We start from the raw sequence: 25,674 nt of genomic DNA on the forward strand, positions 1-25,674 counted from the left end.
GCTCATCAGCCTCCAGAGCAGGATTTCCTACCTGCTCGCCCTGGTGTGACTTCTGCCTGCCCTTTGCAGCCCTGGACACACGGCATTTCCATTGCCTGCTGAGCCTCATAGCCTGGAGCCAGTGGGAAGGAAAACCCATGGAGGGTCTTTTGCAGGCAGCAATTTCCCTAGTTCCCTGCCTTTTTTTTGCAGATTACCGAGCCATAGGCTGCAGYTCCTTGAGGGTGCCCACCTTGGAAAAGCCAGGTGTGATCCCTGCAAGGCATTGCAGAAGATGAGGCACGGTGTAAGAGTAGTGTCTTATAATAAACAGAAGTCCATACTAAAYTAATTTATCCACTTTGTAGCAGAGTCTCAGGACCCAGTGAAATGTACAATTGCTGTTTTTAAAGGTCCATGTGAAGACATATTGATTACACTGATGACAACTTTACATTGAGCAAGAAAACAGCCTGAACGTCCTTAGTGCCACAGAGTGACGGGCTTCACTGTGAGGGCATGGGAGCTCCCAGTGATCCACATGCAGCTAGACGTGACGTGCAGCTRGAGCAGCTCAAAGACTGGGCTGGCTTGAGAGCTTTTGTGCTTTTTGTGCAGTATCTATTTCATGTGAAATGCATTGCATGCTCCATGGAGGGAGTGTGGGAACAAGTGACACCTAGTTTCAGGTTTGACGCTCACCCTGCCTGATTTTCTCCCTTATTTTCTGGCTGGTAGAACACAGAATCACAGAACGATAGAATCCTTATGGTTGGAAGGGACCTCCAGGGATCATCCAGTCCAATCCTCCTGCACACAGGGGGACATCTAGAACATGTGGCACAGAATTGTGTCCAAGTGGGTTTTGAAGATCTGCAGAGAAGGAGATTCCACAATCTCTCTTGGCAACCTGTTCCAAGGCTGTGTCACCCTCACTGTTAAGAATTTTTTCCTTAAGTTCCTCAGGAACTTTAGGAAAAGATGTTCCTTAATGAAACATCTTAAGGGAAAAGATGCTCCTTAAGAACATCTTTGAGAAGAGCATACTTCTCCATCCAGAATAGCCCAGCTGGGGGAGCACTCTCCAGAGAGATGTGGTGTGGCCCCTGCTCTGAAGGCACCTGAGTGTAGGTCCGCATGTCCCTAGTGAACGGCAATTTCTCATCCCTGAGTACTTAAGCTGACGGGGAGGCTCCTGCCAGAAGCCAGGAGGTGTTTAGAAGGAAGCCCAGATCCCACAGCTGCTCARGTGCATCCATTGAGCCCTTCCCCATGGCCAGCTGCCCCGCGAAACGGGCAGGGCGGGCTTGGCGTGTGACACCGTGTGCAGGTTGGGCTGACCCTGCGCCGTCCTCGCGGGGACGCTGAGGGGGCCACGCCGGGGCAGGCTCGGGATGCGTGGGGCAGCCTGTGGGGCGGCGTGTGGGGCGGCCCGCGCTGCTCACGGTGCCGGGGCAGCCGCACAGCGGSGGGCAGCGCGTGGGCAGCCGCGTCCAGCAGCGGCCGGGGCATCGGAGAGCCCCTGAGCCCYGCGCGACCCCAGCTCCTCAAGCCACTGCAATGGGGGTTTGCTCCCAGTGCGATACAACGTTTTACCTCCTGTTAAAAATTGGCACAGGCTGCCCAGGGAGGCTGTGGAGTCTCCTTCTCTGGAGGTCTTCAAAACCCGCCTGGATGYCGCCCTGTGCCACATGCTCTAGGTGTACCTGCTTGAGCAGGAAGGTTGGACTAGATGATCTCTAGAGGTCCCTTCCAACCTTAAATATTCTGTGATTCTGTGAAAAACAGGCTGCAGGAAGAGCAGGGTTATTGATTCCCTGTGCAGAGCATTTCAGCAGTGGCGGGTTGGGACCAACAGGATTTCTAGCTGTTGGTACTGCCTGTGCCCTCTGGTGGCTCACAGCGAGGTAGGTCCTCAGGAAGGAGGACGTGCAGGAGAGCTACAAAGGGCAAAAAGYCTTCTCCCTGCCCTTTTCCATTTTCTTCCCTATTTTCTTTCATCTAGTAGAAGCCTTTCACCTGGTCATCTATTCTAACCCTGTTTTGCTGAGAATAAAAATTGGCTTTAGCTTAACTGGAATGGCTTTAGCTCAATGAAAGGTGCTTTTTTTTTTTTTTTTTTTTTTTTTTAATGTACTGTTACTGTTAACAAACTGGACCACTATTATTAACAAAACAAAACAACAACAAAACAAAAACAGGAACAAAAAACAAACAACAACAGAAACGTGCAATTTTACTACTTTTCAGTCACATCAGATGCCTAGTTTTAATGCATCGCTTTTTCCTACACCTAGAGTGACAGTAACAGCAATGTGCAACATGGATTTCAGCCGCTTTCCCCTGGACACACAAACGTGTTCCCTGGAGATTGAGAGCTGTAAGTACAAGGCAGATGTGTGCAAGCCAAGGGCCTCACACTGTGGCCACCTATGCCTACGTTTAATTATAAAATAAGCAGCAGGTAAACAAGCTGGAGGTCTGGAAGTGAGCAAACTTCAAAACCGAGTGCAAATCCTTGCCCTTCAATATTTTTGCTATAATTCYTCTAGACAGTGTTTGAAACAAGAAAATATACTTTGAACACTAGTTGCTAATGCTGTCTTGTTAGTGCCCCCCTCCCAAAAAGTCACCTGGCCTGCCCCACACTCCTGCCCCATCCAAGGAGCTTTGCCTGTATGTCAGCAGTGCCCCAAGCACCTGTTTGCCCCAAGTAYCTACCCCCACCAACAGCCATTAAATGTATAAAACCAAAGTGCTCAATCCCTTCATGTGAGGAACACCCTCTGCTTGTCCAGGGTGTATAGACCATGAGGCAGCATGGCATAACCGTCTTGCCCCTTATGTTTCTTACACCTATCTGAGATAAACCAGTTTGTACCCCTATGTAGCTTTGTTGACCAAAATATGATTTACATATACATCTCCTAGATTTCTTACAGATATATTTTAAACTTTTAGCTTTTTAGTGCTTTTTATCTTAAGTTTKCAATGAGTAACTATAGTCTTAATTCCATTTTAATAAAGTTATGTGCAGTTGATAACTTATTAAACATGTCTGATTAAAAATACATCTGCAACCTTCATGTGTGAATCACAGACAGAAACTTTAGCTGAGAGTTTGTTCTCCCAGATGCCTCAAACCATGGAGAGTCTGTCCTTCCTGTTACCCCAGGCAGCCTCTTTTTCCTAAATTTCCCCTCCTTTGCGTCYGATTGTAGTCCTTCTTCATATTCTGATGCTGTGCACTACCTGATGCACGATTATATATGTGAAAATATGCWTAGAGGAGAGAGAAAAAGTGGGTACAAAACAGATCAGTCATGAAGACTGAGGGCTGTGAGCACCATCTGGCCTTTCCCTTTCCACAGCCATACCCAGCACCTTCGGGGCTGCCATGAGCCGGTGGCATCCGGCCGTTTCCCTGGGACCTTGCACATAGGTTGGCATATGCATTGCTGTGCTCTGAGCTATAGGCGCAATAATGGCCATTTCAGTGCATTGCAGCAAGGTTTGCTGTGCTCCCCTAGATGCCTACACTGAGGATGACCTCATGCTGTACTGGAAGAATGGGAACGATTCCCTAAAAACAGACGAGAGGATATCTCTGTCGCAGTTCCTGATCCAGGAGTTCCACACCACCACAAAGCTCGCCTTCTACAGCAGCACAGGTGGGTAACGGGGCTCCTGGCAGAGCGAGGGCAGTGGGAAAGCGGGTGGTTCCAGCCCTCCTGTCCGGCTTGTCCCACAGGGAGGTCCCAGCTGTGCCCCCCAGACCAGTCTGGGCTCTGACAAAGGCACCAGCTCTGCCCCGTGCAGACCTTGTTCACCGTGCAGATCTGCTCACCACGCTGCTGCCCCTGCCGTGCTACAACGTTATCACCTGCGTTTCTGTTCAGAAGGGCCTTCAGAAACAGGACCCTGATTTTCTGAGACCCTTGCACCCTGAAGCCCCCTAAGTCCTCTAAGAACTGACTTGCACAGAGCATTCCCAGAAGTTGAGCTGGGCTTGCCAGAAAGGAAAGCAGCTTCAGTCTGACTGTTTTCAATTAATTGGGTATTTCTTTTCTGGAATGGAGAGCGCCTGATTCCAAATGCACTTAATCTCTGTGGTTAGAAAATGCGGAAAGTCTTTTCCTCCTCAGGATCACACTAGGCCTCAGTGTGAGTTGAACGTCCTGGGTGCACAGGTCTTGTTATCTTCTCTGGAAGATCTGGTCCTGAGAGTTGCTTGGACTGCAGTAGTCAGTTCAATAAAGATTCTTTTCTGTAAACCGCAACGCCTGGGGTCACTCCTTGTGTTTCCCACAAAGCAAGCGTGGCAGTATTTCCCTGATGCACCTTGCCTGGAGAGAGTTTGTCTTTGGTGTCACCTCTCTGCTTTCTTCTCTCTATTATACAGGATGGTACAACCGCCTCTACATAAACTTCACCTTGCGCCGACACATCTTCTTCTTCCTGCTCCAAACCTACTTCCCTGCCACTCTCATGGTTATGCTGTCCTGGGTGTCCTTCTGGATCGACCGCCGAGCGGTACCGGCCCGAGTCCCGTTAGGTAAAAAYGATCCCGTAGCAGCAGACTGCAGAGATGGTCGCACGCGAGGCCCTGCCTACCCCGACAAATCAGGGAGCAAATGACAAACTCTGCTTTTATTGCTTTTAACAGATATATAGCACATACAGAACTGGAGTCTCACTATCCTTCACGCATGAATGTGAAAATCAGTGTTAGTAACATTAGCAAACGTGCAGTTTATTGAATTTTTCTAGAGGAGGGTGGGGGGAGGTTACACTGTAAGCAGAGCTGCGTTGTTCAAGATGTTCAGGACGACTGTGCTGCAGCATGAGAGATTTCGCTTCCACTTCTGCCTCGGCCTTCAGGCAGAGGAGGCCCCGTGTCAGGGGATTTGCCATTGGAGCAGAACTGTGTTGTGGATGTCAATCTCCTTTCAAAGTGGATGTTTTGTCCTTAATGAAGCAGCACTTGTGTTTTTACAACCTTTAGGCCCGAGATTCCTTCCATTTGCTGCAGGGAACACATTCCAGGACTTAATTTATTGTTAGAGTTGTGTTCTTCAGGACTGAACATACACACAGGAGTGAGCATTTCCCTATAGGGGGTGGCAATGGGGCACGTTCATGTCCATGTTCAGAAGCAGCATCCAGTGCCTCGAGAAATCACTGAACAGCAGCACAAGTGCTTGGGCCTGGGCTCTCCAAGAGACGTAGGCACTGCCTTTAGGAGCAGTTAGGCACTTAGATATTGTTGTGAATTCAGACCTTTGTGCACATATACCTCATTTCAATTTTTGAATGGGTTACGAATGGGAAATAATTAGTCCATGTAATAAGAGGACCACAGATAGCCTCCCTCAGARACAGCCTGACACTGAACTATAAAGACCCCTGTTCTTGTCAGTGTGTTTGTTACACTCACTTGTGGCGTAAAACAGGACAGGATTTYCCCTCGCTAGGCCCCATTTGTTCCTTCTCTAACAAGAGAGGAACTTAGGGATTGTGTCCTTAAGGAGAGCTSTGCTACAGCTAGAGGATCACTCGCACAGAGTGCAAGAAAGGCAGCTCCCCTGTGAGGTCTGGCGTTGCATTCAACCTTCCCCGAGGCTGGAACCTGCCTTACGGGCTCTCTCTCCTGGTGTATTCCCAGGGATAACCACTGTGCTGACCATGTCTACRATCATCACGGGAGTGAACGCCTCCATGCCCCGGGTCTCCTACATCAAAGCTGTGGACATTTACCTGTGGGTCAGCTTCGTGTTTGTCTTCCTCTCCGTGCTGGAATACGCGGCAGTGAATTACCTGACTACAGTGCAGGAACGGAAGGAGAGGAARCTCCGGGACAAGGTGAGGTTTTCACTCTGCAGTGCTGGTCTTTCCCACTGGGAAAAAGTGCATCAAATGTCTGGGAACTACCTGAAGTTTGCAGCTGCAGTATTTTGCTCTCTGGTGCTTTGGGAGAATGCAGTGCCTGCCAAAAGACACTGTCAGTAACTCTTGCTGGTTGTGAGAATGAGCTGCCTGATACACAGGCTCACTATGGGAGAGCAGCTGCATCCCTGCACCTACAGCCCTCCACTGCCTGTATAGGTGGAATAAGTTTTAGTAATTTACCTGTAAATATTTTGTTATTTTGGSGATACACATGCAGACCTGTGAATTGCACCAGATAGATAGTGCATATTGTCAGATAACAAGGCACATTTCTCTCTGTTTTCCCCAGGCAGTGCCTAGAATTATACATAGTGGTCCAGAGTTCCCCCTTTTTGTCTTTTAGGTAAATTATATACATAAAATTATAACCACCCCAACTCCCTGCCTCAGCTCTGTGAGTTGGGCAAGCCAAATGCATCCCATCTTGCAGCTTCCCTGTGTCCTTTTTCTGTTTTCCTCAGCTTTGAAGTCCTGGCCCAGCCTTTATTTACAYCCCGAAACCTGTGCATTATCCAAATGAACTATTGTTTTTCACTTTAGCCAGCTCTTTGTGCAAATCTGTATGTGAACGTTTACACGTACCCGGACGTAACTCATAGCTGTGTCCGCAGCTCCCGTGCGCGTGCAGCCTCCCGCAGCCGCGGCCCATGATGATGGACGGCAGCTACAACGATGGAGACGTGGGCGAGCTGGGGCACTACGTGTCCGAGAACGGCGACAAGCAGGACAGGATGATGGTGCAGCTGGCGCTGGGCTCCGAGAGGGGCTCCAGCAGGAGGAAAAACCAGAGATACGTCAGCATGCGCATCGACACTCACGCCATTGACAAGTACTCCAGGATCATATTCCCTGGGGCTTACATCCTATTTAACTTGATATACTGGTCCATTTTTTCATAAACATGTGTAACTTCTGTATTCACAGAGCACTGTGTCATTATACATGAAAAATGCAGTCTCACAGGCTAACAGAAAGAAATGTTTTAATTTGAAGAAAAATCGATTGTTTCCAGACTTTCTATTGCTTTTTTTTACTATATATGTCTCATCTGTGGCATAAATATCTCTGTGCAAGTTTCACATTTGAGCTAAATATAGGATATACAGTCCAACATTTTCTACTKAAAGCCGTGCTATGTTCCTTCTTGTGCCTCACAGGCCACTTCAATCTGTTTCAATGAGTGACAGTAATTCCCAGTTGCTTGTCCGCTGTGCACCCTGCATTTGTGACCCCCACATCCTAACTCCCTGGGCACTGGTGTGCACGCTCAGCAGCCCTAGCACCTCCAGCACCACCCGACACAGCCCGTGCAGGCGCGCAGGACGGGACAGTCACCAGGCACGGCCTGTCCTGCGGCAGGAACCGCTTGTGGTGGCTGGACCTGCTTCCGCGGCGCAGCACAGGCTGCACCACCAGCCCAGCAGCAGTACGTTTGAGGGCTGAGCTCTGCCTTGAGCACACCCCATAGCAAAGCAACCCTTCCAGCTGTTGTGACTCTGCTTGCCAATTCCTTAGAGCCTGCGCTCACTGCGGAACCCACCCAGGCTGCACAAGAGTCGGGTTTTGCTCCGTGATAACCAAGTCACAGGAGTTCTCCTTGGATTTGCTTGTGTGGGCCACAGTGGGAGTTCTGTTCTTGAGCTTTTCTGGGAGAGGAAAGAGGGTTTCCTACAGGATGTTCCACTGAAGACAAATAGCTACAGAACCCCCCACCCCTCACACACAACACAGATACTCACACCTCTMCTGCAGAACAAGCTCCTTCTCCCTGAGACTGTCCAGGTATTACCGGTTAGGAACAGGGAGCTGCATCTGCTTGTAAATTCCTGTTCCTGCTAAAGCCAGGATAACTGCACTCCCTTCCAGGAAGAGCTTGGTCCTTTTTTTAGTGGGAACAGAATAGCACAATGCTCAGTGACAAAACAGTTGTAAGGAGTTTATATCTGATTTACTAAAGACACCGTGCCGAAAGTTTGGAATGAAGCAAAAGGAGTTTCCCTCTGCAGGCCCAGGGTCCTCTAACRATCTCTGCCTCGATGCTGCACCCASTGCCCCAGCACCCTGCTGCCCCGGGGCCGCGCTGCCGGGGCGGGAACAGGGAGACACGGCGGGARCTGAGGGCACTCACCATTTACCCGCCTCCCAGCTCTCCGTCACAGTTTCTGCAGAGCAACCAGCCAGCATGACTGTTCTGTATGGAAAAGGCAAAATCTGCAACGTAGAAGCAGCAAATGTGCGTTTCAGGAAAATAAGAATTTGTGGAATAGAGTCAAAGTTGGGTTCATCARTGAGTCCTCCGTCATATGCTCCCTGCCTGTCTCCATCTGGCTAAACGACGGCGGTGGGTGGCAGAATTCTGAGCACCTGCACACTCTTGCACAGGCTTATAAAGCTCTTCCCGTGCACAGGAACACGGTTGTTTCCTGCAGAGCGGGTGCTGTTGAGGTGGCCTCCCCAAAAGGCAAATGGCTCCTCTCAAACAGCATCTGCTCTGGAGCAGCTGATCTGCGGCTCTGTGTGCTGTGCTAGACACAACGCACAGACATTCAGATTGCTCCAACACTGCTGATTCTTGCTTTTAATTTCATATGTAAATAAATCTAATGTAGAATCACTCAACGTTTCTTAAAGCTGCCAAAATCATGGCCTGCAAAGGCGTAACTGCCCTGCATGCTGCACTTGCAACCTACAATTCAAAGGTAAGGCAAGGAAATCACAGAAGTCAAGAGATCCACCCAGCCGTAACACAGTTTTATGACTAGTTTCTATTTGCACATATAGACACARCCTCACCTTTGTCTCACCAAGTTTCCTTCCTATCGTATCATTCTCCAGAGAGATTTTCCAAGAGATAAAATAAATACGCATTTTCTTAAACCATTAACATTTTAATCAGCTGAAGATGAGTGGCAAAAGTGAATGAAAGGCCATCCCCGAGGCTTGGTCACCCTGCCTCAGGCTGAATGGTATTTTACTCCACAGGTAGCCCCAAGATTTTGGGGAGCTCTTCCCAGCATTACACAACCCCAACTTCCCAACATTACACAACTACAAGAATAGCCCAAACAGGAGCGCCAGACTTTGTAATAAGCTGCCCAGATATCAAATATGTGATTTATGTTCCTTTGTTTGAAGCCTAACGCTCTGTGGTTTGCCGCACCAGTACTTTACCTTTCCTTGTAGACTCATTACGTTTATACTATAGACAGTCTTTGAGCTCTGGCCAACATTTTAAGGGAGATTTTGAAGGTACAAGAGGCAGCCGGGCTTCCATATATGTCTTCCTAAACAGACTCCCCAGGCTCTGTGTTTGGATTTATGGTGTGAATTTTTGTGTTTTTCTTTGGAAACTCTAGTGCCTTTTCAATCTTATGTATAGGTGTATATATGCATTCTATAACAAGAGAATATGTCACATGCAGCCAGTGTTTGCTCTCAAGGACTGTTACCATGAAATGCACTTGCGTACACAGCGTGGGGGATTGCACTCTCCCAGCGCATGGTTTTGTATCCAGGCATTAACATTCCACTCCATTCCTGCAATAAATCCGAGCAATTTGCTTGTTTTGGCTCCTTTCTAGAAACACTGGAGACCCCAACAAACCCACACGTTCGTGCAGCGCGGAGTGTCCTCTGCCCTCGAGGGAGCAGCCTCCAGGAGGGTTTCAGCACGCAACAAACCCCTGCACACAGGACCCGGTCGGGTCCAGGACTGGGCGACCTGCAAAGTTTGGCATCTCTGGGCCTCTTATTGTTTCTCCTTCTCCTACTGCCCCTTGGCGCTGAGCTGATCCTTGAGCTGCTGTCCTCACCGTGAAAGAAGTTCCTTCAGGTTCCATCAGGAAGTTCCATCTGCACGTGAGGAAGAACTTCTTTCCTGTGTGGGTGACAGAGCCCTGGCACAGGCTGCCCGGGGAGGCTGTGGAGTCTCCTTCTCTGGAGATCTTCCAAACCCGCCTGGATGCCGCCCTGTGCCCCGTGCTCTGGGTGTCCCTGCTGGAGCAGGAAGGTTGGACTAGATCATCTCTAGAGGTCYCTTCCAACCTTAAACAATCTGTGATTCTGTGAAGAGGCTCTCGTGCTGCACACCCCGTGCGACGGGGAGCTCTGCGACCGCACGGGCAGGGCCTGGTAAGGAGCCTGCGGGCAGGTTGTAAATAAATCACAAGGATGATTACACTAAGCCAAGTCCCTCCTGGACTGTTTGTATGTCCCAATCCTCATTTTTCTGGTTTAGGATGATATCATAATATAATTTGATATAATTAAGACCAAATTCTTCCATCCACTTGGGATGGAATTTTTAAAGAGCAAAACTCGGAAACATAAGARGTCGGAAATAAAAACTGATGATCTCTTTTTTTTTTTTTCTCCCTATTGAAAGGTTCTTATAATCACCAAATCACTAGATATCCCTTTCTCTACATGTTTCAKGCCTGAGCAAATGATTCTGCCCAAACGAAACCGATTCAAACTCCTTGGAAGTCATGGGGAACACACAGACATCCCTGGGACTTCCTTGTCCTGCACTTGCTCCTATGGCAACGTGGTGGTTGATGGAGGACTGGGAACAAGCAGTGAGGAATGAGACACTGTATGACTTCATTTATCCTAACAAGTATATTTTACTTATCATATCAAGTGCTTATCAATTCAAGTATGTCTCAGAGCATGTGGCCCTCCTCATGTCCTCCTAACTGTGTCCATGTAAAAGAGAAAAACTCGAGGGGCTGAACAACCACCTTGCTGGAACATGTGTTATTCCAGCCCCCTGGAAAGATGCTAAAAGCAGTAGGTATCTTCCGGGACAGCAGTCCAGCTACACAAGTAGGTCATTTCTACTAAATGATCTAGCTGGAAAGYTGGGTGATCCAAGGCTTTCAACTTMGAATTTCATGGGAAAACCTCAACATCGGCATTTCTGAATAAAGTGATGCGGAAAGCCAGATTGCTCCTTTTTCCTCCTGAGGTGATGTCTGCTTCTCACAAATCACAGGCTTTAACCCAAACTCTTAAATTTAGCAAGTGACACAAAGCATTTCAGTAGYGACTACTTTATCATTCTTGGTCAAGTTTTTCTGCCCATTAACATTATGTGGTGTAGAAGTTTCAACTCTCCTGGATAAAAAGCAATTCATAAAAATCCTTTCATAGTTCATTTCTTAATCTGTAACACTATAAAGCTAATAAATTCACCACTACGACCACTTCCCTAATAAGTATTTATGTTTCTCAAGAGAACTTTTATTTACAGATACTGTCAGTTTGGTAAAAAGGAGTGTTTCTTGCCATTCCGAGGCAAACATTCGCGTCTCAGGACTAGTGCATAGGGCTCTGTGGAAACTAGTTTAAAGAAATGTCGTCAGCGCTTCAATGTAGAGAAGGAGCCTGTGGGATGCAGAGCATCTCTGCCAAAGCAAGCTCTGAGGCTCTCTACAAGTATCACTTTATAAAGGCAAGGTGAATTTGACACTGTCATATTAATAATGTGCTAATAAAATTCTTTCCTTCTATTTATCTCTTATTTCTGAGGCACACATCCCTCAGCCAAATAATTTCACAAGGAATCTCAGCTCCCACCTTGTATCCTAGAACTGCAGCCGTAGCTCTACCCCTAGCTACAATTCTCTGAATTCTAATGTGTTTTAAGAGTTACAGCAGCCCTAAGATGATAAATATTTTACTTGAAAAGCATCACACTCAAAAAATACCAGCCTGGCCTAGCAGAGATTGCCAGCCAGTTCTCCCAGAGTGGAATTACCCTTGAGTGTAGATATTCAGATAAACACAGTTAATATTAGTCTGAAATTAACTTGCCAGTTAAATCAAATTAATAAAGTGATAATGTTGGTGTGGTAGGGAAATAAAGAATGTGCAGTATTTGAGCAATACCTTTCTTTTTTTCATTTCCCATGTATAGGGTACCGGCATTTGTCCACTTCTTTCCCCGCCTGATTCCAACACCCAGGAATATGCTGCGGGCAAGCACAGAAAGGGATATAAATTCATCTCAATTATTTGCCATTGTATTTGTAATCCATGAAAACCAATGCTTTAACAGAATATAACCAGTCATTTTGGAAGTTTAACACATTGCAACATATTTGCAGGCCAGAGAAAAAAGTCGTCACCAGAAATACCTGTTCTTTTTTAATTCTTGAACCAATCTCTCAAAATTAATCAAAGGACAAGAATATTGCTTTATTGATATCAACTCAGCAACGCTTCAGACATTTTCATTTCAATTCCAGCAATGATTACARCAAAATTAAGATGTGCTCTTGTTGCAGAAATGTTTAATTAAATGATCAGATCATTTAATTAAATTACGCAGCCAACAACTGCACTGAAGAGAACAGGGAAGACTGTAATGCCCTCCAAGGGAGAAGTTCTAAAGCCTTCTAAGGAAGAAACCGAATAGTTTACATGGGAGGAAACAGTAACAAATTCTGAGTAATAAACTATTGCCAAGATCTGGCAAGGTAGGGCTTAAATTAATCAATGAGAAAGTGCTTTGGACAAAGTTTAAMAAGGATCAGTAGAAACGATCTAATCTAACATCTCAGTTGGATTCAGCACCCAATTTATCCACAGCTGAAGAGTCCAACTCTCATCTAACCGTGGATTCAGGCATGCACCTGAACAGTTTGTTCGGAGTGAAGTCAGTGCACTTCAGGAGAGTCCAACCTCGACAGACTCTGCTTCTGTCCCACCAGTCCCCTCAAATCCACGGCTGCTGTCGAAGCCAGGCCTGCCTCCCGGCAAGTCCTCCTCTTGGATGAAGCAGCTCAGGTGTCCAGCACACGGACGCCTGCCAGAAGGAGCCTGGCTGCTGGTGCTCCCATCTGCCTGGTTCCTGGGAAGGCGACTAGCCTGGTGGAAGTGCTTGGTAGGTCAGGCTTGGCCTGTGGTCACTGAATGAATAATGCWTATTTAGTATCAAAACGTCCACATAAAAGCTGTACTGTCCATATAAAGGATATTTCTAYAGCAGTACAGAGAACAATCACTGACATAAGAGAACTGAACATCAAATATTCAACTCTGCAACTGAAAAACGATGTATCTGAGATCTCCAAAATTATCATATTTAATACAGCAAACATCACAACTACATAAAATTAAGCATTTTTTTGAATTACACTATCGGTTTTCCAACTCTTAAAGTACAAAAAAATATTTCTTCAACTATGTTTATGCAGACTCTTTCGGAACTCAAACACAGCTTTTCCATCAAGCCATCCCCACTAAGGTGGGGAACAGACCAAGTTTAACGTGATGCACACGCAGCTCCTATGCCAAGACCACATTCTTTGCCTGGCTCTGCTGGATTTAGTTGCCCCTCCTCTCTTAGTTTCATCCGTTTAAAGTCTTGTCTAACTTCTTCCAGCAGACCTGGCTTAAAAATTACATCCAGTGCTGTCATTGCCAAAGCTTTTGCTGTCCGCAAAGTATAGAACTGTGCGTTCTGTGACCCTACAGAAAAATAAGAGAAATTGCAGGTTAAACATTACACTACGTCCTATAGAACCACTCAATTATTGCATAAAGTATATTTTGCTTATGAAATAAGATCATGGGAGTTTAAATTGGAACAACTTTTAATACARTTTTGTTTGCCTGAATGAAGTAGGCCTATTTTCCAAAGCCCCCAAATAATTTTCCCMCACAAGTACTTACCTTTCTGTTATTGCTTTAAAAGAGACAGAGAGCAGGAAAAGTGTCCACATTTCCATTTTTAGCAAATGAAGAGTTCTAAGCCATGTTTATGTTACGTGTTCAGCGCACTGTGTTTTAAGGACAAATTTTTTTTTTTAACTTTTATCTCAGCTTTAATAGGCTCACATCTAGAAATCCTTCTCTGAATATGCTAATCTTTGTCAMTTTTTCTTACTAGATGGCATACTGAAACTTGTCAGGCTTTTAGAGAATATTCTACCACCACGAGTGGTAGGTTCTCATATACAAATACAAGACCACATATTCTAGACACCGTGAGCTTGATTTTTCCGCAGTTCTGCAATTAATTTCCTTCTTTTGGGGTCTGCAGACAGCTCAGATCTCATCACGCTTGAAGTTAACTCCAGTGCTGCACAGGAAATACAGCCTTGTTCAAGTCTAGTACTCATGCTTTTACTACAGCTTTACAATATACTAACCTCGAATGGCACRGAAGCATGAGAAAGCTTTAATCTTCTGCAATTCCAAATATCTATAATCTCTAGATCTGCTGCAGTTGAGCCACTACAACACTGCAGATTTCTCAGTTTGAGCTCCTAGCCCTTCTCACCAGCTCACCTGCTGCTTCCGTGTACTGCTCAGTATGATTCAACGCATCTGAGCCAATATAAAAATAAGGATGAAGTCCAGGAACYACAAATGTCACATTCCCAAAGTCAGTAGAACCTAGAAGGAATGGGGAAAGTTTCTCAATGAATACATGTAAAAAAGTTTTAAACGCTGTGAGAAAATGTATGATATACACTTTATCTCCAGTCTACCTAAAAAAAGTCCTTCGTCTCAAATGCTTTCAGCATTTCTAAGTAGTCTCTATCCATACAAACACTCCTGCCACTGAGCTGAGTTTTCCCTGACTAGATACCCAGATTTTGCTCTCCACAGCACTTTTAATCAATACCTATTTACTGTTAAATTTTTTGWGAAGTGTCTCCTGACAGTCAGTTGCTAACTCAAAAAGAAGGAAGCTCCAGGTCTTACAGAGTTGGGCTGTGCATCTATTTCAAACCCACTACAGCTACCAAGAGACAGTCTCCAAGACAATGTTTCACAGCTCTAAGTTACTACTTTGTAACCATGTTCCTGGGGTTTGGGAGCAGGACTCGGAGGTACGAATAATCCAAAGCACTATCTTCAAGCAAAAATAGATGGAGGAAAATTATTTTTTCTGTACTTTCGAATTATTCTGCTACGGAAACCCTTAAGAGTTCAAGCACTTGTGGAAAGCAAAATATCAAAAATGAACTCAAGATATGTTAGTAACAGGTTGCAGAGAGCTCTTGATAGCAATACTGCAAATTTAAATGACATTTCTGCTTTCATACATGACTTGCAGTGTCAGTGCATTAGCCAGTGACCATATGCATCTTGAAGGCTCATTATGCACTTAAAGATCCTATATAGAAACAGTAGATCCCCTCGTCCAAGTCATCCAAGAGGCTACAATTACTTCCAAGCTTTCCTTTTTCTAAGTGTTCCTTTTTCTACGCCAACAAGCAGTCCACTCAGTAACYAAAAACAGTGACAAGTTCTCCCCTATTTATAACAATTATATTTAGAAACTCGAGAAATCAATAYGTGGTTATTGCGAAATTCAGGCACGAGAGGACGCACAAAATCACCCTGTTCAGCGGTGGGCTGGGGAAAGGGATGATCAGTTAAAATATAGCAATTTTTTTAAGGCCAGCAAGAGCTTCAAGAGATTTTCTTTTCGAGCTAGCAGGTGAAAGGGCTCTTTCCAAAGATTTAAGTTATTTCTAGCTCCTAGGTAGACTTATCACAGTTACTTTATTGGAGAGACCATATTACTTAGACCTTAAGACTTAGCAATAAATTGACTCAAAAGTACAGTTGTTACAGGGAAAGATGCTTAAATGCAAACCCACAGAACCTGCATTTTGTGATCAGAGAGAACAAGACTCTAGCTTGCTATTTGTTCTGCATATATACAAATAGAAGACAAAAAAAAATTGTTCAAATGATGACCTTTTCATGCAAATACCATACAGATTTTAATAAAACCCAATTGTCAGCACAGCAGTTTGTTATTTTAGTTTTCAATAGTCTATACTGTTGATGCATCATTTGATCAGTGTAGAAAAACCAAGCAGAAGCCTAGGAGTTCTCCCTACTCCAAACCACACCAAGAGCTCCAGACTTGCCTTAATAATCTCCAACACACACGGTTGCTGCAAAGACCGTAGGGTTTTTTCTTGCTTTCACTCAGCAAATGAAGGATTAGAAATTCCCAGTGTATCTCCACATAGTTCCACTTGAAATGAGGTTATATCCACACATCTACCAACTTCACAAATTATTTTTGCTAAATGTAAAGTCACTAACYGGTCATTTTCTAGTAAAATTTAGAGCTTACCAAGTGAAAATACAAACAGCTTTTGATAAAAGTGTGACGCCCACATTTTCACTCCCAAGAAAACTGTTAAGCTCTTAGCCATAACCTCCAACACATTTAAAACAAGAGCTGTTCCACCAGGCCCCCTGCAAACAGCTGGAACTACACTGGTGYTGGAGGTGGATGGATCAGAGCAGCAGTTACCAGCACCACACACACTGTGCACTGCCTTCAACAGAAGGGACCGGGGAGCTGCAGCTCTCAGAGGAATGTCCTGCAGCAGTTACTGCACCCAGGCCAACTCAGGAAGCACGTAAGGGAAACCAGAATTGCCACAAACATAAAAGGAGGGAAAAATGCAACGATTTCAGGAAACCTTTTTAGAGAGTCCTACGCTTCAGAGGCGGTAATTTAAGAACATAGTGACTCCCTTCTTAACATCATCTATATCAATCTTGTGCACAGGAAGCTAATGAATGTTAAAAATATCAAAATAAGTTATCCCAAGTGTGGGGGCCTAAAATGTGCACTAGGAATTGTCTGCATTGGCAGGATACCAAACTCCTGTAGAACTACTCCTGTAGGGTAGAACCACCCTGACACCACACAGAGAAAGAGGCCATGGCACCTGGTCAAAGCTGACTCCAGTTCACACTCTCTTACAGCACTCTGGCTGCTTGCCAGCAAGCGGAGCCTTCCACACGGCAATGTAATTTGATGGACTAAAGGAATTCTCCAAAAACACTTAGCTGCCTAGAGTGATACCTGTAAGGAGACCGATACTAATACCCATGGAGAGGTGGCAGCGAGTGTGCTCATCTGTTAACGACTTTTCTGCTGCACAGACATGGAGAAGGAACTGAGCTATCTTCCTTCTCTTTCAACAGAAGAAAAGGACATCCTAAAAGAAAACATTGAAAACCATATGAAAACTGAACAGAAATAGAGGTCTTGAAAAAGATGAGATAAAACACTCAAGCCCCTCAGAAAGGGGAGCATACAAAATTCRAATGAGCTGTGTTGGGGGAAGAAAATTCAGTACGGTCTAATTGCAGTATGAGATAAAAGCTTGTGAATATTTTGACATTTGACAAACARTTAAGAGCAGGCATATGGGGAATTTCAGTTTAAACAAGTTTACACTTAGCACTTACTACTTCCTGTAACTTGCATCTGAAAGCATTGCTGTATTGCACTTAGGTTTGTTCATTCAGAGGGGCTCTGAAACTGCCACATCACAAGACCAGTATCCATGGTCTTTGAAACACTTAACTGGCTTGTGAGGAAAGCAACTAGTAGAGCTGCAGAAATTTCACTACAATTAGCACTCTAGAGGAAACAAGTTACTTCAGCTCCTTTTTAAGGCCAAACGAACAAAGCAATAAATCTTATTTATACCGCACTGAAAGCTCAATAAAGAAATCTCTCTTTAGTTATAATTATCTGCTTCTAAACCCAAGATAACCAGCAAACTGGAGAAAATATGCTAGTGCTGTCTTAGTTTAGAAGGGTAATCAAAGAAATAAGCAACTAGAATACAGTTACACAGGCTGTCTTCCCCACCCAAAACACAACTGCAAGTCAGAAAAATCCCCCAGACATCAACTGTTTAAAGATACTCTGTATTTTATAGAATGAGGTTAGTGTTACAAATAAACAATCTAGAATTAAAGGTTTTGAAAAATATTTTTGAAAAATATTTTAAATATATATTTTTTTAAAATAGATTTTTTTTTCCTTAAGAGAGGTGCCTTTCACAGGAAAGGAGTAAAAATATTTTTATATGACCAGTAGTGAAGGCCATGAACACCTTCAGACATGCATGCTTTTAAGTAAGAATGCTGAAGTAAGAGCATTCAAGATTTATCAAGATATCTCCTGTACGAAGATGCTAAAAAACTGCGAGGGGTGACTAGCAATGTCAAAACATTCAAAAATTCACATCGCTAAAATAGCCCTGACAGACCAAGAAAGTTTGAGACATCTTGGATCAGAGCCCAGACCCAGAAGCAAGCACCTAKATGAACGGAATACTTTGGAAAATGAATCTGTTAAATTTGTGAACTAAAGTCAGAGACATGGAATTATCTGATAACAGAAAGGAGGGTGTTGTTGGTTTTAATTACAGTTACTGAGAAGCTTAAAGCAGCTTACACAAAGTCCCTTTAAATTATCAGTTAAATGCTAGTTGATTTGTTTAGCAGTAGGCTTGTAAGAAATTATTAAATAAGGTTCCTAAAAACTAAATTTTGTTGTCATTTCTATGATACAGTAATTCTGTATTTCAAAGCAATGATGAGTCTCACTTCATTCCACATTCTAACAGTCTCAGTAAGACAGCTCTTTTCCTTACAACTCCTCACAATCAAAATACTTCCTATATGAAATATTCAGTGATTATTACTGCTCATTTTTGCCAGAAATTTCTCAGCTTCCAAAGAAAACACAAATACACAGGCCAGAGGTAAGATCCTTTTCAAGTTTCAATTTTCTAATTCATTTTTTTTCTTCTGACCAGAAGATGCTCAGTCCACCTCTAGCCCATTATTTTATACACTTAGGATTTGATCAATCCAAACTTGTCAAAACAACAAAAAAGTGCCAGACGTGAGTTACCTGACAAACCATTCAAAATCAAATCATCTGATATAAATTCTATTCCAAGCTTCTTTCCATTTTCCTTGTAAACTTTCTCCAGACTCTTATTTGGAAGCACATTGTAGTAATCATGTTCACTACCTTTTATTTCCACCTAAAAAAGTAAAACAAACAGTTACACATTATTTACCAGCCTAAAGCAATTTAACCTAAACTGTGCTTAATTACTTTAAAATTTAAGTACCTGGCCACATTTTTAACTCATATCAAAGCAGACCAAAGTGCTTCGYCCCCTTCCAAAAATTTTAATAAACTCTTTCTTCAGTTAGTCAAATGCTATCCCTGATCCAAACCCAGCTGGGGATTTCATCAAGCTTCCACAAGTTTGTCAAATTAAGAAAGCATGAATTTTGATCATATYATCATTAATTAAAAATAGTAAGAAAGTATTGTATCAAATTCTATTTTGCTATTTCTAGGTTAAGAACAATCCCAATAATTACAGCTCTATTAATGTTTACTGAATGACTTCATGCAGGAAAAATGATTGAAAATAAAGGCAAAAAAGTATCAGGGTCAAGTTTCAAGAAACCCTAACTTCTGTTTAGAATAAAAAAATTGTTTTTTGAAAGTTTTTCTAGCTGGAGTGGACACCATACTAGGAAACCAGCATGATTCTAAGTAGGCCTTAATACTCACTAGTTCACATTCATACCTAGCACAGACATTTTTTTCTGGTGACAGTGCTTTCACAAAAGGWTATTTTCACAGATAGCCAAGGCCCCCGCCTGTAACTACAGAGCAAGGAACACCTGTGATCTTGGCAATACATCGCAAGGTAATCACATAGCTTGAGTCAGCTACAGGAAACACTGTTTACTAAAAGAAAAAATAAGTGGGAAGAACACCAAGTGAAATCAGCCACTAATGGTCAATTGCTACAACCTATTCTCAACTGCTGAGGAGAGTACAGACCAAACGCTCCTTAGGCCCACATCCAGGCACATGAACAATTCTCCTCCAGTGCAATCCACATTAGGTGATTCTGTGGCATTCTATTATAAGATTGTTTTCAGGACACAAAGCAAGAGAATAGCAAATWGTGTCATACAAATTTTGATTAACTTCTGTTAAGCACCACGCAGACAAATGCTGTAACCTCAGCTCTGTATTCTGGCCGACCTCATCCCCAGCACACCAGAAAGACATGGCCATGAAGACATTCTTACTTTGCATCCTGTGGCCAGTGCTGCAGCCTTGAAGCAGTTTTCAACTTTCTCTGTCAGAAGGTAAAGATCTTTCACTGAAGGGGCACGCAAGTAAAACTCCATCTCAGTGTAAGAAGGAATGATGTTAGGTTTCACACCACCGTTTTTTATTATACCTGTAGAAAGGGAAGGGTCGTGATATTAATGTTGCATACAACTGCTTCACCTTCAGGTCTGTCATGAATCTCTTCAGAACCAAATGAGTAACAGAAATAAAACATACGTTAGGCATGAAATACAAAGAACAACAAACATATTATGTAGACAACATTTTTCTACATCATGTGAGATTAGTAAATGGGAGGCCTTTAAGTGTGAATTTTGAACATTCATCTGATGTCTGTTACTAATCTAAAGAAAAATCAAAATAGTACTGATAATTAATCTCTTAGAACACAATTTATCAGAGCAGTTAAACAAGAAATTACCAAGAAATAGGGGAGAAAACGTCGGTTATGAAGGCTATTTTAGATTCTAGCCTTTTAAGATTTCCTCCACAAGGACATATTTCCAACTTATTTTACCAGCTCAGAGAGAATTTTATAGACTCTCATGTTTTTCTGCAATGCTAAAATTCTTTGCTTCTGGAAATGTGCACGTGCTGCAGTGTGCAGAACATTCAGTCAATTCTTCATACTAATTCTTCATAAATACTGGTATGTGTGTATGCATGTTTTATATCTTTCTATAAATAGATCTATATATATATGTGTGTGTATAAAAGCACACATACATGTGCGCACACACAATTTTATTCATGGATCAGGCTAAAATTGAAAGTCTCCCCTCAAGGAAATATGACAGCTACATAATTTTCAGTTATGGGATCAGAAATAGTATCATAAAAAATAATTATGTCAACAACAAAACACTACACACCTCAACACCATGGTAGAGTTTTCAATGTATTAACAGCTAGGTTTTTTTAACAGCCTGTCCTTGTTCACAGGACTCCTAACATGAATTTATTCATGTGAGATCTGAGTTGTTTCAAATAGAATACAAGAAACACTTATCTTAAAATGAAACACTGAAAAATGTTACCATGGCCTGAAAGGACACTGTCTTATATAGTCCTAAAATAGGACAATATCAGAATACAAGTGGGCACGATATCTTCCATTTTAGTGCAAAAAATGATTAGGACTATGAAACTCTATCCCAATAAAATCTTGATCACAGTCAGTGATGGAAGTGCTCAACGAAATGAGCAGTACCAATCTATGTTACAGAAGGAACAGCTGAAAGGGACAGGCATCACAGAAACAGAACCAGCAATCATTCAAATTTATATGGCACATTCCATAGTGTGTTTGCTCAAAACAAGCAGCTTATGGAGMTAGCCAAAAAACAGCACTTTTGCTGAATTTTAATGTGTCTGTAAACAGAGCTGGGCAGATTTGAACAGTATGTCYGCACTTAAAGCTTCAGAACAACTGCTACATGAAAACAGCTGGTTTGCACAGTATTTGTAGCATTTTGTAGTGTTTACCTTGGTTGTAGATGAAATATATCTTTAACAACCTGTTTAGCACAACTTCTTCAACAGATACATTGTAAGAAAAAACGTCTACTTTCCTATAGTGATTATTGCACTCAAATGTGGAAGAACAATARACCTATCAAATACCAGACAAACTCAAAACAAAACTGTTGAATTATGGCTCACAGCAAGTGTTCCAAATAAATTCCTCACTCAGAAGTCCTGTAGGAATGGCCGAATTTCTTATTTGCAATTTAGAAAAAAAAAAGTGGAAGGCAGGATGAGGGAAATTTGAGATTATATAGCTACTGGGCAGATTCCATTTCAACTTCTGAAACTCTGAGTAAAAACTTCTACTTCAAAATCTACTAGATTTTATAACCTGCCATCATGGGGTTTTCATACCTCAGGAAATCTAAGTCACTCTAGTCAACACACCTCTATAAATGTCTCTCCTACAAAAAAGTGCAGAAAACTACATTTTGTTTTTAGAAGCATTTAGCCTTACACCTTTGGAAAAACACAAGCATTGATAAATAGGGGTTTCAAGGCTTCGTACCGACATACACTTAGTATTTGAGCAGCCTAAAGTATTACTTGGTGGACATGAGATTTAATGAAGCTCTCACCATGAACTCTCCAGGTTGGTTTCATTTGCTGTCTTAAAACAGACAGGTTGTTGTATGCCAGAACAGCAGCATCTAATGCATTAAGTCCTTCCCAAGGATAAGCAGCAGCATGAGACGCTTTTCCATAGTATTTCACAAACAAGCTAGGAAATAAAAAGCAYTGCTTAGTTTTTTTCATTCAGTGAAAAAAAAAACCCTAAAACTCTGAAGTTTCTTTGGTTCACACGGTTCACTTGCATTCAGTCTGGTAGAACACAAAGCAACAATGTAGCTGGCACTGCGCTGTCGCAAAGTTAAACCATCTTTGAATGCAGACAACAGTTACAGAACAATGAAATGAAGCAATATCAAAGAAAAAAAGCAGGCAAAATCGCTACCACTAACATACCAATACACAGAGTTTTTCTGAAAAGTACAGTTTTCACATAGGAAGTAACTTTCTCCTATACATGTTTATATCTACGTGACCACTCTGAAGATTAAAGTTCCTAGCAAATTCTTCTAAATAAGAGGATTAATATGCCCTTTTCTCTAATTCAAACTCAAAAGCTAATTGTGTTAATTCTTGCTAAACTTTTAAATAAAATCTGTATTTAATACTTCCAATTACAGAAAAATTCCTTTCTAGAGGCAATAAATACTGCTAGTTATATATTTTTTTATTATCTACACAAAAGCTAATTTTATCAATACTAGAGAATTTTACTAAAATTTCTGTTTGGAGTCAACAACCAGTAAAGCGAATAGTGATAGACCTTTTCCAAGAGACATATACTTCTTATATATATATATATATACAGAGAGAGAGAGAGAGAGAGAGAGAGAGAGAGAGAGAGAGAGAGAGAGAGAGAGAGGCATATATATATATATATATGCCTATAGCCTTTGGTGAACAATGCAATCCTAAAGAGATCTTTAAGAATTTCAGCACAAGACCTCCACTGAAGGGAGATTTTCAAATCTTTCTGTATCAGCCTCAAAAGGCTGTAACAAGAGTCAAGAATGAACAGAAAGACAAAGCTATCAATGGAAGCTACATCTGGAGGATTAAATGGACAGGAACCAAAAGCCAAGAGGAGCTAAGGCTCACAAGGAAATTACAGCTAGGATTCTTTAGAAATACAAAGGAGGGATGTAACACAGGGCTGGCTGTGCAAGGCTACTGACCTTGCTCATTTCTACCCTAAAACTAAGCAGTCTGGGAGCTACACTGAATGAGAAGGCAAAATGGCCAATGAAAGGTTTGAAAAGCAGCACAACCCAAAGGAAAGCAGCAGATGGAGCATTCAAGTTAGAAATTGTTGGGCACCCATTTAATCATTACAAAATGTAGTACAGGACAATCAAACGCAGTACTCGGAAGAAAAGCTGTTGCACTGGAGAGAGGCTACTAATGGTAGGATAACTCCTTGGGTCAAACATTAGTGACTGGGTGACATCCACTAAGGCAAACTGCTGATGACCTACAGCTAGAACACTATGAAGGTAGAAAAGGCTTATAATACCAAAGAAAGGCTGGCATGACCTTGCAGACTGGCATCACAGAAATAGGATGAAACTCAAAAATAAATTAAAAAAAAAAGCTGTGCACTTACAGACTGTGTTTCTTCTGTAAGACAGACTGCTTGAAAAAGTCTGAAGAATAACCCTCACATTAGCTAGCTATCTACAGAATTATTATGAGGCACCAATTTACTGAAAGGCAAGCCACCCTAGGATGCATATGCTGAATTTCCAGGAAATAAGGGCACACAGTGGTCCCGGCATTAGGCAAGTGCAGCGCAATGAGATTCCACCTGACGTTCTGTGTACAGCCCTGCTTATGCAAGTCCAGGGAGGAACACTTCAAAACAAGTTGCTACAAGTGCCATGAATAAGGGTACAGAAGGAAGAGCAGGAAAAACCAAAAGACTTCAGGACACAGTTTCCACAGATTTATCAGGCTAGCTGGAAGAAATGGATGCTTAAGAAGGGATGTGACTGCCCTCTGTACCTGTATTGGGCTATGACATGAGGGACAGTCAAGAAATWATTTTCCGAAGTGGGAAAGAAACAGAACCACTTTCAAAAATGATTAGAACATTTATATAAAGGAATACATGACTTAGTACCCAAGAGAGCAGGGAAATATGATCAGTGAGACCACTCTCAGTTCTAGGCTCTAAAATTTAAAGGRTATGYTTTTCAAATGAAGTTTTTTTGAAGAGAAGACAAAAGTATACAAGTGTAAAGCCAATGCTTAGAAGTCTATCAGAAGAAAAAGAAAGAAYTCTGGGGACCCACACGGGATTGCTTGCAAGTCATAAATGTTCTTTAACTTTAAATTTCAAGTGTGAAGAGCATCAACATTTGCATTAAGAGCTTTCTGGCATACACACTGTGCTGTAYTGTAACAAACAATTTGGTGCTCTGCTGAATCAATGTCTGTCTTGGCATCTGCTCCTCTGTACTAACATTTTACAAGTAAAAAAAAGACACAAGCCTAAGGAATTCCTGCAAGCCRGAAACACTGCACAAAAGCTGTCTCAGGCTGAACACTGTGCTTGGGAATAACTGCTCTGAGTGACCTGAGCTGACTGCAAACACCCTGTCTGAAAGGCACCTGCAGGGTCCMTGGCCCTAAGCCCAGCCTCTTCCAGAGCAGCTCTCCCACTGCAAGGATGACAGCCACCCTCTCCAAGGAAGAGRCCACCCTCTCCACCCCAGCTCGCCCACTCACTCGTGCTCGGCCACGTCGGGCAGGTAGGCTGCGTTTTCTTGGGACGGGTGGGCCATGAAAACCACGTCCAGGTCATCAAAYGCTCCGGCTTCTATCAGGTCTATTTTGCCTCCTCCATCTTCCTCCGCCGGGGTGCCCAGCACCGTAATCTGCAGCACAAACACGCAGAGTCAGGGGCCGAGGCCGAGCCCGCCCGTCCCTCCCCAGCGCGCTCCTCACCTGCACGGCCACGGGCGGCGGCTGGGGCAGGCTCTCCAGGGCGGCCTTGAGCGCCAGCGCGGCCGCGGCGCCCACCTCGGCGATGAGGTTGTGGCCGCACGCGTGGCCGATGCCGGGCAGCGCGTCGTACTCGCACAGGAAGGCGACGCGGAGCGGGCGCGGGCCGTGCGGCGCCGCCGTGCCCCACTCGGCGCGGAAGGCCGTGCCCAGCTTGTAGCGCGGCTGCACGGCCCACGCGGCGCCGGGCAGCTCCTCGGCCGAGAAGAAGCGCGTCATGGCGTCGTGCGCCTGGTGCTCCTCGTAGGCCAGCTCGGGACGGCTCCAGATGTCGTGGCTGAGCGCGCCCAGCCGCGCCGCGTTCACCTCCACGCTCTCGCACGCCCGCTGCTTCAGCTTCTCCAGCGCCGGCGCGGCCAGGCCGCCCTGCGACGGCTCCTGCGGCCTCATGAGGCACCTGCCAACGGGAAGGACGAGCGTTCCCGACGAGCAAACGTTCCTAAGGGGCKACCGCCGCGTACCTGTTCAGCGCCCTGTCAGCCGCGCGCTGCCACCGCCGCCCCCTTTTATCACCTCCCCGGCGCCGCGGGGCGCGCTGGGAGTTGTAGTTCTCCCCTCTGCACGGCACATGGGTGGCGTTCGGCCGGGACTACCCATCCCAGTGCGCCCCGCGTGGGGAAGGGAGGMGGGAGGAGGGCGGGGCGGGGAGGGGCCGGGCGGGGCCTCACCCGCTCYCGGGTCGG

The 25,674-nt window shown here is 44.0% G+C and overlaps 2 protein-coding genes across 2 annotated transcripts in view; one reads left to right on the plus strand and one right to left on the minus strand.

The window, feature by feature from the left end:
- LOC112946568 (gamma-aminobutyric acid receptor subunit rho-1) overlaps positions 1-7,078 on the plus strand; it is a 32,535-nt gene extending 25,457 nt beyond the window's left edge. The window contains exons 5-9 of the mRNA XM_026038430.1: positions 2,277-2,359; positions 3,510-3,650; positions 4,382-4,534; positions 5,645-5,841; positions 6,540-7,078. Of these exons, the coding sequence (XP_025894215.1) occupies positions 2,277-2,359; positions 3,510-3,650; positions 4,382-4,534; positions 5,645-5,841; positions 6,540-6,827 (862 nt within the window). The 3' untranslated portion in view covers positions 6,828-7,078. The remainder of the gene's footprint in view (positions 1-2,276; positions 2,360-3,509; positions 3,651-4,381; positions 4,535-5,644; positions 5,842-6,539) is intronic.
- A 5,168-nt stretch (positions 7,079-12,246) lies between these two features.
- Positions 12,247-25,448, minus strand: PM20D2 (peptidase M20 domain containing 2). The gene is made up of 7 exons (XM_026038427.1): positions 24,935-25,448; positions 24,716-24,864; positions 21,997-22,139; positions 19,846-20,000; positions 18,635-18,770; positions 14,227-14,334; positions 12,247-13,404 (listed from the first exon to the last, which is right to left on the minus strand). The coding sequence occupies exons 1-7, from the start codon at positions 25,379-25,381 to the stop codon at positions 13,199-13,201; spliced, it is 1,344 nt and encodes a 447-aa protein (XP_025894212.1). The 5' UTR covers positions 25,382-25,448; the 3' UTR covers positions 12,247-13,198.
- Between the last annotated feature and the right edge of the window lie 226 nt (positions 25,449-25,674).

Source organism: Nothoprocta perdicaria, unplaced genomic scaffold (assembly GCF_003342845.1).
Source record: "Nothoprocta perdicaria isolate Ctin4 unplaced genomic scaffold, notPer1 scaffold_21, whole genome shotgun sequence".
In the NCBI taxonomy this organism is placed as follows: Eukaryota; Metazoa; Chordata; class Aves; order Tinamiformes; family Tinamidae; genus Nothoprocta; species Nothoprocta perdicaria.